Below are 13,657 nucleotides of genomic sequence, written 5' to 3' on the forward strand. Positions count from 1 at the left end.
TCCAACGTTGCCTACCATCTCAAAGGTACAAAAATATTCAACAGATACATTTTCGTTAGCAGCAGTTCCAGTAACAACCTCAATATCTACTGATTTGATATCTACCGTTTTGTTGTGCCATCATCACCTCTAATAGGCTACTGTTGCATATACTGCAATACGATTTTCACACATTGTAGCAATTTAAAGTATTTTTAATACTACTGCCACAACCACCCAGCTCCAGTGAGGCACAAGGGTGACGTGTCAAAATCAACCATTGCGAAGAGATAATCGGAAAAGATATGCCAAGACAAGACTGGTTACACAACCATGGGGATTTAAAGAAAATTATGGAAAATTAGTATTTTGTTTGTACATCTAGTATTGTAGAATTTATGTAATAAATATAATGTTGTTTTATTTCATAAGCCTGGGACTTAGAATTTTACAATAAAATGTTATTTGATGTATTTAATTAACCATTTATTTTTAAACTAAAATAACATTTTTTTCTTAGCATTCAACAAGGATCAAACCAAGGAAAATAAATCGAACAAATGAATAAATATACTAATAAGTATTTTGATGATTTTTTGAAATTTTTCCGAATTTTTATATTAACAATTACATACTTTCAATATGTCGGCCAAGATGGCAGATGCTACAACTTGTGAATGATACTACTGCGATATACAGTAAAAAATAAACAAATATGGTGGCAATAAACTTTAGCAGACGGACAAAAGATGGCATATCCAATATGGCCACCATGACATCTTATTGGTTGGCATAATATATCTTCCCTGGCAGTAGAGGGGGGGGGGGGGTCAGTCTGCAAGTAGTCACCTAGGGAGAAGGACCTGTCACCATTTTTAATCAAATGAGCTCTTCGCGATTTAAACCAAGGACTCCAAGGTCTATTACTCAAGTGTAAGTGCTTAGTTTATTAAAATTTCATAAAATTGTGTTTAATTATTTTTATAAATTTTATATTTTATTCCGATTTATTTTGTATAACAATTAAGGTTTTTTTCAATATGGGGAACCAGGACCAAAATGGATTACACCAAGACTCTCCTCACAACAAACACTCGTACAATCCACACCAGTCGCTCGTGCAGTCAGTCCTCAAATTTATTTAAGTCCGATACGACGATTACTTAAGGCATTATGAATGCAAAAGTAAAACTTCACCAATGGTTCTCAAAATTATGAATTTTATGCAGAATAGTCAACTGATCACATTGCCGCATAACAATTATCCTTACATTTACGTAACATAAACTCATACTTATGTTAGAGCTTAGAGGAGAAGGTCCAAAAACGGGCTACCACTTTCATTTTGGTAATTACTGATTGATCTGTTCACTCAAAATGGATAATTTTGATATCACTTCTAAAAACTTTCCTGAAAAAGAAATTAAGGTTCCAAATGCAAAAAAAAAAAAAAGTTTTCTTTTCCAAAACCATGTTTTAAAAAAGTGTAAATATATCTGTTTTCGATGGTGGTCCAAATATGGGCTACTTTTAAAAAAACGAATTAATATATTATTAATATCTAACTGAAAGAAATATTTCTACGGCATCTTTTTTTATTAATCTTCCCAGGATCAACTTTTGGTACAGAAATGCATTTGGAATTTGTTTTTCAAAATCTGCTTTGTCCCTTTGGTTTCATGTCAACACATTTTCCTATCCTTTTAAGATCTTTTTTTTTCTCGAGAGCAGCTAACTCTAAGGCGATTTTGTTAGGTGTGCATGTAAAAACTGTAGTGTGTTGCTTTCTTGAATGTGGTTTAGTTGTTTTAGGTTGTGGAACAGGAGACAATTTTGAAAAAGGTACATGGTTTAACTTCTCTACTGCTTGATTTTTACTGGCACTATGCACAGAAGAACTGGTTGTAGACATAGTATGGTAAGAAGAAGACGGCTGGGATTCAACACTTGGGTTGTTTTGTTGTACAGCTACTACTTTAGTCACCTCTTGATTGTTTGGTTCCTGTGCAGCCTCTTCATCGATGACCTGTACTAGTTCACTCTTTAGGTAACTGTGCAAATTCATCTACAGTGAACTTTTCTGCATCTAGAGGGAAAATTCCTGTATTTTTGAAACCAGAAATACCCTTTTACATGCTGGCAGTCCTAATGTAGGCTTTGTTGAACAGAGGTGCAATGTCATACGTGTTATTTTTACAAAGGTGTTGGCTTTCATGTAGGAATCACACTCACGACCAAATGCTGTCTTTAAACTACTATAAAAAGTTAGTTCAAGTGGTTGTAAGCAGTGTGAAGTATGCGGAGGGATTGTGACAACCACAATGTGATTTTCTTTGTATTTATTATAAGCAGCAAGAGTAGTGTGGGTAGTATGTTGGTCCATTATGAGCAATACAGGACTCTCTTTTGTAGGTTTTGAATAGGAAATAAAATGATTCAACCACACCACAAACAATTCTTCATTGATCCATCCATTTTTACTACACTGACGGGTATACAGCATCTACTGGTCCATCTTTTTTCAACAGTGGACTAAATCTCTGCCTGGGAGAAAAAAAAACATAGGAGGTATGAAGGACCCAGTAGCACTCATAGCACAGCATACGGTGACATTTTTTCCTCGCTCCCAACTAGTGGCTGAACCAACTTGTTTTGACCCCTTAGGACCAAGGATTTTCCCGGTTTCTGGACCGTTGAGATACCAGTTTCATCATAGTTGTAGATATGAGATGGTACAAATATGTTTTTTTCCATAACAGATTCAAGATTCTCATAAAATTGTTTTACTTCAATCCAATTAAATCCATAAATTCTGCTTAGGCTGGTAGCCTCTGGTTTCCTAATGCTAACTGTAGGATTTTTCTTAAGGAATTCCTGTAGCCAATCCCAGCCAGCCATTTTAGTCTCCATATTAAACTTGTGTTTAATACTGTTCGCCTCAGCATATTCAAATACAAGGATTCTTAGCTCAATTGTAGAAAGTCCATAAAAAACCTTGGCTACACACAATACCTGTTATTTTATTTCTTCCTCCTGTTCTTTGCTGAAAGTAGGTTTATTCCTTAGCTGTGCTGCGCTTGAATTTTTTGTTTTTATTCTGTTCAAGAGAGTCATAACAGGTATACTATACTGCCGGGCGGTTCCTCGAAGCTTCTTCCCTTCTTCGGTAACAGCCTTAATTGCTGCCTCCATTGCTGTAGAGGTCCATTTGGCTTTTTGCGTCAACCGTGGCCTATTTCTCACCATCTGAAAATAACATATTATAAGCCTTTGGGTTGGATTGCACCTAGGGGTAATGCCGTACACTTTGTACGGCATTGTCCGGAGTCGACTTAAATTCAATATGGCGTCATAGCATAACCAAACATACGAAAACAAGCGTTACCAATATCTAATTTTAATGTTAAAAATACAAGGATTACGATACAAATGTTAAAAGTATTTTATATGTTATAGAATCGCACTTACCTCTTAAGTAGTCAACAGCAAAAATTAGAAGGAAACCATACATAAAAAAACGAAAAAATGTTGAAGAAAACATCAGACGCTAACTATCGCTCAGCTTTCACTGCAGAAGAGTTTAGCACGGCTTCCACTAGGTAGCAGCACGAACCGGAGCGCTCTAGTGGCTTTATAGACAACTAAAATCGCCTGTACGGCATTACCTCAATGTACGGCAATATCCCACTCTCCCCTAGTATTGAAGATACGTACAATCAAAAAGTGAACAATGATCACATCATTACTTCCAACATTGTATTTAAAGAGGTTTTGTAAACGTGTATATTATTGGTATGTCTGAATACAATACTTCTGTAAATAAAATTTGTAACAACTATTTGTACTGATGTGTTCAATTACATGTCTTCTTTTGAACCAACACCCGGTTACCTTTTTCTATTCTTCTTTAAAATGTAATTTCTCCCAAATTTTTAAAGAATGGAATGCCACACAAAATGATTTGGCGCGCACTGCGGAACTCCGCATGGGTCGACTAGTATATTTTATTACAAAATGTAATTTATTATTACTATCTGATTCCCATCCCTTATGATCATGGGCATTTCTTGATTCCTTCAGTGGTGTATATTTGCTTGTTAAATGAAAAAATGATATTTTTGTGCATTTCAGGAGTTATTTTGGCGAAGGTGGGTCGCAGTACACGATTTTGAGAAATCCTATTGGAGCATCTGACTTCGCCTTAAAATACTACACCTACGATGATGTGACTAATGACACAGAACTGAAGCACTTTGCTTTGCATGAAGAAGATTACAAGTATAAGGTAATGAAATTAAAGACGAATGGTATAAGAAGTTATTATTGTAGCAGGATTGACAAGTTACAGGATTTTATCCTAAATTAATGCTATGTATTAAGGAAAGCAGTGTTAGTAAATTCATTGTCTATTTATTCTTTACACTTCTACTTACAGATTATTTTGGGATCATAAACAGTCTAAAATATGTCCACAAAATGTACCATTCATTTAATTAATCCACCTTGCAAGCCCAAATTTGTCGGTCCATACTCTCACACCGCTGACCACGGCTCAGTCACTAACGCCACGTCACAAACTCCTCCATGTCATCGTCGCCTCATCAACTTGTTCGCTGATATCACTAACCAAAGTACGCGCTACAAACAAAACTCGCTGTAATCGCTCGCAGAAACCCGCTTATATCGCTACCACTACAGAAATCACAGTTAACATTTTGTGGCCGGCAGGGCCACATTTTTACTTGTAATTTATTTTTGTTGCTGGTCTCTAGTTTTATATGGTTTTTTATTTCACGTATTTTTACGCCTTTTTTAATTAATGTTAATTTATCTGTAAATTTTTTTTAAATTATATTTGTTTCTGTTAATTAGTTATACGCCTTTTGGTAGCTATCGATTATGAGTTTAAGAACATCGATTGTGTTTCACGTAAATACCACTTGGCGAGCGCCCGGCGGTTGGCTGATGACGTCAGACATTCGGCTTGCCGGGAAGAAAAAATCAGCTGGGGCGAGAGTGTGGCGAGCGACCGTCGAAGAGAGAGCCATGTGACGGCGCGGACTGGTGTGCCGGACGGCAACGGGCGACGAAGAGTATTGGGATGGAGGCTCCACGCTGGGTGACAGGGCAATGGTTTGCCCTGTGATACTGGACTTATCAAGGTAAAGAGAGGCCGCAATTTTGATTTTTACCCTCGTGGTGCTGCACTGGTTTTTGGCAAACCTAGTGAACTGTGTATTTTCCCATACTAAATTTTATTTGGACGGAACTTTTATTGGCCAGTTTGGTGAAGAGGCCCATTTGTTTCACACGTTGTTCCAGTGTGGGATTTTTTAAAAAAGGTCGCCCGTTTGCCTGTAGTTGTAATAAAAGTATAAGTTTGGAAGAAACGAACATTTTGCAATTTGTTTTTGAGACTTTGTCTTCGGAATTGGCATACTTAAAGTTGCATTTAGCTAATATATCAGCTTGTGCAGTATTATTAAAAGTATACGATCGGTATTGGACTACATGCGCAGCCTGATGTTGGTTGGTGCGGCCATTCTACGTTTTTATGAAATCATTGGCAAGTTAATAAAGAAGTAAGACTTTGTTTGAAGTATATGATAAATACTTCTGTGGTAACATAGTTATGTTACGTGAAGAGTTTTTGCTACATTTCCCTTAAAAAAAAATAAGATAATTTTTTTTGATCATCGTTCACGCCTTTGTGAATTCGTACCTATGGCCCGGCGTGGCATTAGACTCTGGAGTTGGTGAGGAAGGTCAGGAAGCCAGCGCACGCCTAGGATATTAACTTTGTTTTTTTGGCAAGTCTTTAGCAACGAACATCTGAAGAAAGACTAAACCGTTGATTGAGAGTTTAAGAACTTTATTTAAATAATTTGTTTGTACTTCAGTATTATTTTTGTAGATTTTTTATATATTTGTATTGATTGTCTTGTTTGATTTTTGGTATTAGGGCAGTCAGTAAATTTTGATATTTTATAGTGGCCACGCCTCACGCCCTTATATATTTTTATACTTGTTATCAGTATTTATATTTTTACGATTTTTTAAAGGTTATTGTTAGTATCGTAAATGGGGATAAGATGCTGCCATTATTAACGTCAGCTTTTGTAACTAAGCTTGTATGGTTATGTATAGTAAAAATTATTTTTGCAAATTTCTATTTTTTAATAACATACGTCCAAAGTCTTGCCTCTTGTTTGTTTAATGGGTACTCTGCTATTATAGCCTTTGAATTTTTTGGCCTGACCCCTGGGCAGTGGTGTGGGGAATTTATATTGTTTAGCTTTTATTGCCTGGTTTTAATATTTATTTTTTCCCTTCGCGCCCAGAGTGAGTCGGGGACGCAACCCCTCTTCCAATTAAGGAGGAAGAAGGGTTACAATTTCAACGAATCCCATATGGTATCGCTGCCAAACCAAATTCGCTCCTACAACAAAATACTGTTAACGCTTCAATGTATCTCATATATCGCTCCCACAGGCCCGCATGTATCGCTACCACAATCGAAATCACTGTCATCACTCCTGTAGACCCGCAGCTATCGCTACCAACAGAACTTACTTCCTTCGCTCCCGCAGGCCAATGGTATCAGTACCAACAGAATAAACTGGTATCGCTACCAACAGCATTTACAGTTATCGCTCCCACAGATTTAAATTGGCATCGTTGCCAACAGAACTTTCTGTTATCGTTACTGATAACCTGTTAGTATCGCTACCTACAGATCTCGCTATCATCACTCCCGCATATCTGCTGGTATCGCTACCAACAAGTCATCGTTATCGCTCCCACAGACATGCTGGCATTGCTACAACAGTAATCACTGTTATCTCTCCCGCAGATATATGGTATCTCTACCAAACAAACTCGCCTATCACTCCCGCAGACCCGCTGGTATCTCTACCAATGGAACTCAGTGTCAATGCTCTCGCAGACCCGCTGGTATCTCTACCAATGGAACTCAGTGTTAATGCTCCCGCAGACCTGCTGGTATCTCTACCAATGGAACTCAGTGTCAATGCTCTCGCAGACCCACTGGTATCTCTACCAATGGAACTCAGTGTTAATTCTCTCGCAGACCCGCTGGTATCTCTACCAATGGAAATTAGTGTCAATGCTCTCGCAGACCTGCTGGTATCTCTACCAATGGAACTCAGTGTTAATGCTCTCGCAGACTCGCTGGTATCTCTACCAATGGAACTCAGTGTTAATGCTCCCGCAGACCCGCTGGTATCTCTACCAATGGAACTCAGTGTCAATGCTCTCGCAGACCCGCTGGTATCTCTACCAATGGAACTCAGTGTTAATGCTCTCGCAGACCCGCTGGTATCTCTACCAATGGAACTCAGTGTCAATGCTCTCGCAGACCCGCTGGTATCTCTACCAATGGAACTCAGTGTTAATGCTCTCGCAGACCCGCTGGTATCTCTACCAATGGAAATCAGTGTCAAGGTTCTCGCAGACCCGCTGGTATCTCTACCAATGGAACTCAGTGTTAATGCTCCCGCAGACCTGCTGGTATCTCTACCAATGGAACTCAGTGTCAATGCTCTCGCAGACCCACTGGTATCTCTACCAATGGCACTCAGTGTTAATTCTCTCGCAGACCCGCTGGTATCTCTACCAATGGAAATCAGTGTCAATGCTCTCGCAGACCTGCTGGTATCTCTACCAATGGAACTCAGTGTTAATGCTCTCGCAGACCCACTGGTATCTCTACCAATGGAACTCAGTGTTAATTCTCTCGCAGACCCGCTGGTATCTCTACCAATGGAAATCAGTGTCAATGCTCTCGCAGACCTGCTGGTATCTCTACCAATGGAACTCAGTGTTAATGCTCTCGCAGACTCGCTGGTATCTCTACCAATGGAAATCAGTGTCAATGCTCTCGCAGACCTGCTGGTATCTCTACCAATGGAACTCAGTGTTAATGCTCCCGCAGACCCGCTGGTATCTCTACCAATGGAACTCAGTGTCAATGCTCTCGCAGACCCGCTGGTATCTCTACCAATGGAAATCAGTGTCAATGCTCTCGCAGACCTGCTGGTATCTCTACCAATGGAAATCAGTGTCAATGCTCTCGCAGACCTGCTGGTATCTCTACCAATGGAAATCAGTGTCAATGCTCTCGCAGACCTGCTGGTATCTCTACCAATGGAAATCAGTGTCAATGCTCTCGCAGACCTGCTGGTATCTCTACCAATGGAAATCAGTGTCAATGCTCTCGCAGACCTGCTGGTATCTCTACCAATGGAACTCAGTGTTAATGCTCTCGCAGACCCGCTGGTATCTCTACCAATGGAAATCAGTGTCAATGCTTTCGCAGACCTGCTGGTATCTCTACCAATGGAAATCAGTGTCAATGCTCTCGCAGACCTGCTGGTATCTCTACCAATGGAACTCAGTGTTAATGCTCTCGCAGACCCGCTGGTATCTCTACCAATGGAAATCAGTGTTAATGCTCTCGCAGACCCACTGGTATCTCTACCAATGGAACTCAGTGTTAATGCTCTCGCAGACCCGCTGGTATCTCTACCAATGGAAATCAGTGTCAATGCTCTCGCAGACCTGCTGGTATCTCTACCAATGGAACTCAGTGTTAATGCTCTCGCAGACCCGCTGGTATCTCTACCAATGGAAATCAGTGTCAATGCTCTCGCAGACCTGCTGGTATCTCTACCAATGGAACTCAGTGTTAATGCTCCCGCAGACCCGCTGGTATCTCTACCAATGGAAATCAGTGTCAATGCTCTCGCAGACCTGCTGGTATCTCTACCAATGGAACTCAGTGTTAATGCTCCCGCAGACCCGCTGGTATCTCTACCAATGGAACTCAGTGTTAATGCTCCCGCAGACCTGCTGGTATCTCTACCAATGGAACTCAGTGTTAATGCTCTCGCAGACCCGCTGGTATCTCTACCAATGGAACTCAGTGTTAATGCTCTCGCAGACTCGCTGGTATCTCTACCAATGGAAATCAGTGTCAATGCTCTCGCAGACCTGCTGGTATCTCTACCAATGGAACTCAGTGTTAATGCTCCCGCAGACCCGCTGGTATCTCTACCAATGGAACTCAGTGTCAATGCTCTCGCAGACCCGCTGGTATCTCTACCAATGGAACTCAGTGTTAATGCTCTCGCAGACCCGCTGGTATCTCTACCAATGGAAATCAGTGTCAATGCTCTCGCAGACCTGCTGGTATCTCTACCAATGGAAATCAGTGTCAATGCTCTCGCAGACCTGCTGGTATCTCTACCAATGGAAATCAGTGTCAATGCTCTCGCAGACCTGCTGGAATCTCTACCAATGGAAATCAGTGTCAATGCTCTCGCAGACCTGCTGGTATCTCTACCAATGGAAATCAGTGTCAATGCTCTCGCAGACCTGCTGGTATCTCTACCAATGGAACTCAGTGTTAATGCTCTCGCAGACCCGCTGGTATCTCTACCAATGGAAATCAGTGTCAATGCTTTCGCAGACCTGCTGGTATCTCTACCAATGGAAATCAGTGTCAATGCTCTCGCAGACCTGCTGGTATCTCTACCAATGGAACTCAGTGTTAATGCTCTCGCAGACCCGCTGGTATCTCTACCAATGGAAATCAGTGTTAATGCTCTCGCAGACCCACTGGTATCTCTACCAATGGAACTCAGTGTTAATGCTCTCGCAGACCCGCTGGTATCTCTACCAATGGAAATCAGTGTCAATGCTCTCGCAGACCTGCTGGTATCTCTACCAATGGAACTCAGTGTTAATGCTCTCGCAGACCCGCTGGTATCTCTACCAATGGAAATCAGTGTCAATGCTCTCGCAGACCTGCTGGTATCTCTACCAATGGAACTCAGTGTTAATGCTCCCGCAGACCCGCTGGTATCTCTACCAATGGAAATCAGTGTCAATGCTCTCGCAGACCTGCTGGTATCTCTACCAATGGAACTCAGTGTTAATGCTCCCGCAGACCCGCTGGTATCTCTACCAATGGAACTCAGTGTTAATGCTCCCGCAGACCTGCTGGTATCTCTACCAATGGAACTCAGTGTTAATGCTCTCGCAGACCCGCTGATATCTCTACCAATGGAACTCAGTGTTAATGCTCCCGCAGACCCGCTGGTATCTCTACCAATGGAAATCAGTGTCAATGCTCTCGCAGACCCGCTGGTATCTCTACCAATGGAACTCAGTGTCAATGCTCCCGCAGACCCGCTGGTATCTCTACCAATGGAAATCAGTGTCAATGCTCTCGCAGACCCGCTGGTATCTCTACCAATGGAACTCAGTGGCAATGCTCCCGCAGACCCGCTGGTATCTCTACCAATAGAAGTAGACCCGCTGGTATCGCTACCACAACCGAAATCACTTTTATCGCTCCCGCAAATCCGATATGGTATCGCTACCACAGAACTCCACAGCAGTTCGGCTGTTGTTTATATACTCAGTGTTGAAAGCTTCTTCTGGCCCTCTGTGTTGCGTAAATAGGGTCATGCTACGACTCCGCCTATGGCTGTCCTGAAACATCATGCTTCTGTAAATGTGTGATTTTTTTTATATAAATAATATAAAAATGGGTTATTCACTCTTATATGATAGTTTTATAATTTTTTATTTAATGTTTTTGAATACCTGGCCATTTTTTTTTTAATTTCAATCCTAGCATGAATTGAGAGCATGAAATCGTGTTGTTATATACATTTTTGAATTAAATAATAGAATGTTTTCTTTTTTGTAAAAATATTTATTTTTGAATAATGTTATAAAAATAAAAGAGTTTTACAATATCGCATACAAATTGTTTTTCAAAACTGTATAACAAGCCCTCAATTCATGCTAGGATTGAACAAATTGGCTCTCGCGGATCTAAAAACCATTAAATAACGCTTATTTGAGTGATGGAACCTATTAAAAACTATCAAATATAGTAGTATTAATGAGTCAATTTAAATCTTCTGCAAAATACAAAATTATTTTTGTAAAATATGTTAACTATCCGTAAATTAGGAAAATCACCCCTTAAGTTATCACTGCCTACATGAAGTTATAATGTTATCATTAATTACAATGCGCAGAGGTCCGAAGGATATCATTAAACAGGTGGAACAATGTTTGCAGATCCCAATCATCAAAAAGGCACGTCAGTTGAACAAGCGAGGGGTAAAACTCTTCGCGTCCGCCTGGTCCGCACCGTACTGGATGAAGAAAAATGGCACAGTCTATGGCACAAGTCATCTGTTGCCGGAAAACTACCAGCCATGGGCCAATTACTACGTCAAGTAAGTTCATCAGTAACTACTAAAGGCGTAGCTCTTAAGCTACACTTGGAGTACGAAAATTAAATTCAAACCTATGTCAAACAAACTCTTCTATACTGCGACATAAAAAATGCGACGCAGCCATTTTAAATCATTATCTAATAGCGTTAAACTTTAAAAAGACTCGCAGTAGCTACATGCACGTCTGAGTTTTGAGTTGTGTATTTTTAATTACAAACTAAAGGTTTTCAAGTGACAGTCAATAACTCCTGCCCAGTTCGGCCCGCTCTTGTTTGTCATCTCATCATTGTCACCTTATTGTCCCTTGCTCCCCCTCCCCCTCCTCAACCACCCCATAACCCACCCAGAACCAACACACATCTCCAGATGTTTGGCTGCTTCCAGTCTAAAATGCATGACCACAAAAGCAAAGAAAAACGATTGTATGGCTATTTCTAGGTAGCAGAAAAGGGGCAATTTGATAACAGCTCAAACAGAAAACTATGAGATCTTCATTCAGGAAATTTTGCGTAGTATACAAATGCATCGGCCGATCGTTGAGTTCGATTAAGTTAAGGGGGTTAGTTTCCTTAATTATTTTGCATCTTCCGATTTTTTTCCTTCTGTCAGTGATTTAAACAGAGTCATATATCTATGTTGATAATTTAAAAAAGGGTTCATCACTCCAAAGAGGTGTTACTTCAATGATTTTGAGAAACTGAAATTCCAATTTATTTTTCAATCTTAGCATGAATTGAGAACATGGAATCGTTTGTTACACAATTCTGGATCAACAGTTTGTATGTGAGCTTTGTCATAAAACTATTTACTGTTAGGAAATCGTTCATAAAAAAAATAAAAGTTAGATTTTCCCAAAAACACTTCAAATCTTTGGTATTGAGTGATGGAACCTTTTAAAAACTATCAACTATTGTTATAAAACGGCCAATATTTATTGATTCGCGGATGATATCCTTAAAATAAATTTTAATAGCAAATGCTAATACTACACAAAGTACGTAATGAAAGGGTGTTCGGGGACAGAGGTGCGCAAAAACAATATTAATCAAGTGACATTATGTAAATAATATCATCACTAAGTTTATTCTTCCGTTTGTACATAATTTAGGGCTTCCGTCGTCCGGGTTCTCGTGTTCGCTAGGTCCGGTGTAGTTCCTAGCGGGAAGGCTGGTTGTTACAGAAAATTTGTCCGGGAGGGCGCCAGGCTAGCTCGGTGGCCAACCACGAGTTGGGTCGTTGGGTGCGAATGCCACTGCGTAGCCCGCTAGGAACGGCGGCGGTGGTCGTGGTGGGAGGGGTCCCTGGCTATTGATACACTACTGGCCCTACACAGCATAGCACGCTGATCCCTGACTGGATTATGGAAGGTCACAAAATAACGTACACGAGTCTGGTTTTACACTGTCATATACACGTCGCGCACGGAGTGTGCGGGGCGGACGTTTAATTGAAATCGGCAGTTACACTTACAGTTACACTATGCATACTAATCTTCCCTACACAAGTTACACTAAGTTGACATTGGGCGCTCTGACGCGCCGTCACTAATATTAAGTCCTCACGCCAGTCGAGGTTGAGGGAGGGAGTTCGATTGGAGGCGGCCAATCCCGAAAATTGCGAACGGCGACGCCCGGGCCCACTTGTGTGGACCGCGGCTCGCTATGAAATTCGTTAAAAGTCTTTAAACCATTGTTGTCGGTGCCTGTGCACACGGCGATTACCCGAAAGTCTGTGGTTGCGGGAGTCGGCCCGCGCCGTATGCTGCACTGCCCCGCGTAATGCGTTGTGCGGGAAGTTTACGTTTAAGCGGCTGGGATAGTCCCTACGCCGTAAAAGGACCGGGTTCACACGGGGAGTTAAATACGAAAAGGTTTTGTAGAGTGACTATAATTACCAGGAGTGAATGCGGTGAAGACAAAGGTTGAAGACTCCCCGTGGGACGCACGTCCGTCCCGGTCCGCGAGTCGCTCGGTACTGGCGTCTGGTCCTGGCGCGAGGGGAGGGCTCAGCATCCTCTCGCGCCAAAGTTTCTAAAGTTCTGTTATTCGGAAATTATTAAATTAATAAGAGATTGAAAGTGACTCTAAATTCACATATTAAATAATAAAAATTAACCTAATATACAGATATGTTTTTGGGAATTGGGTTTAACAAGTTTACATTAATTAAGTTTGAATAATGCGAGTCACACTGGAGACTGTTCGTCACTTGTTGACTGCTCCAGTGACAAATGATATACAAAAATTGGGAGGTTATAATTATGTCACACACTACTTTATTTAATTTAGGCTGAAGGCCGCAAGGGGAGCACTGACAAATGTATTAATAAAAATTCACACTTGAGTGGCTCGGGCGCTCCTACGTCGCACTGTCGCACTTCCCTTGCACGGGGTTTTTAA

The 13,657-nt window shown here is 41.0% G+C and overlaps 1 protein-coding gene across 1 annotated transcript in view; it reads left to right on the forward strand.

Moving 5' to 3' along the window:
- LOC134534714 (lysosomal acid glucosylceramidase-like) overlaps window positions 1-13,657 on the forward strand; it is a 42,923-nt gene that overhangs the window by 12,486 nt on the left and 16,780 nt on the right. Inside the window, exons 4-5 of the mRNA XM_063373194.1 lie at window positions 4,111-4,264; window positions 11,098-11,258. Of these exons, the coding sequence (XP_063229264.1) occupies window positions 4,111-4,264; window positions 11,098-11,258 (315 nt within the window). The remainder of the gene's footprint in view (window positions 1-4,110; window positions 4,265-11,097; window positions 11,259-13,657) is intronic.

The sequence above is a fragment of the Bacillus rossius genome, chromosome 8 (assembly GCF_032445375.1).
Source record: "Bacillus rossius redtenbacheri isolate Brsri chromosome 8, Brsri_v3, whole genome shotgun sequence".
NCBI lineage: Eukaryota > Metazoa > Arthropoda > Insecta > Phasmatodea > Bacillidae > Bacillus > Bacillus rossius.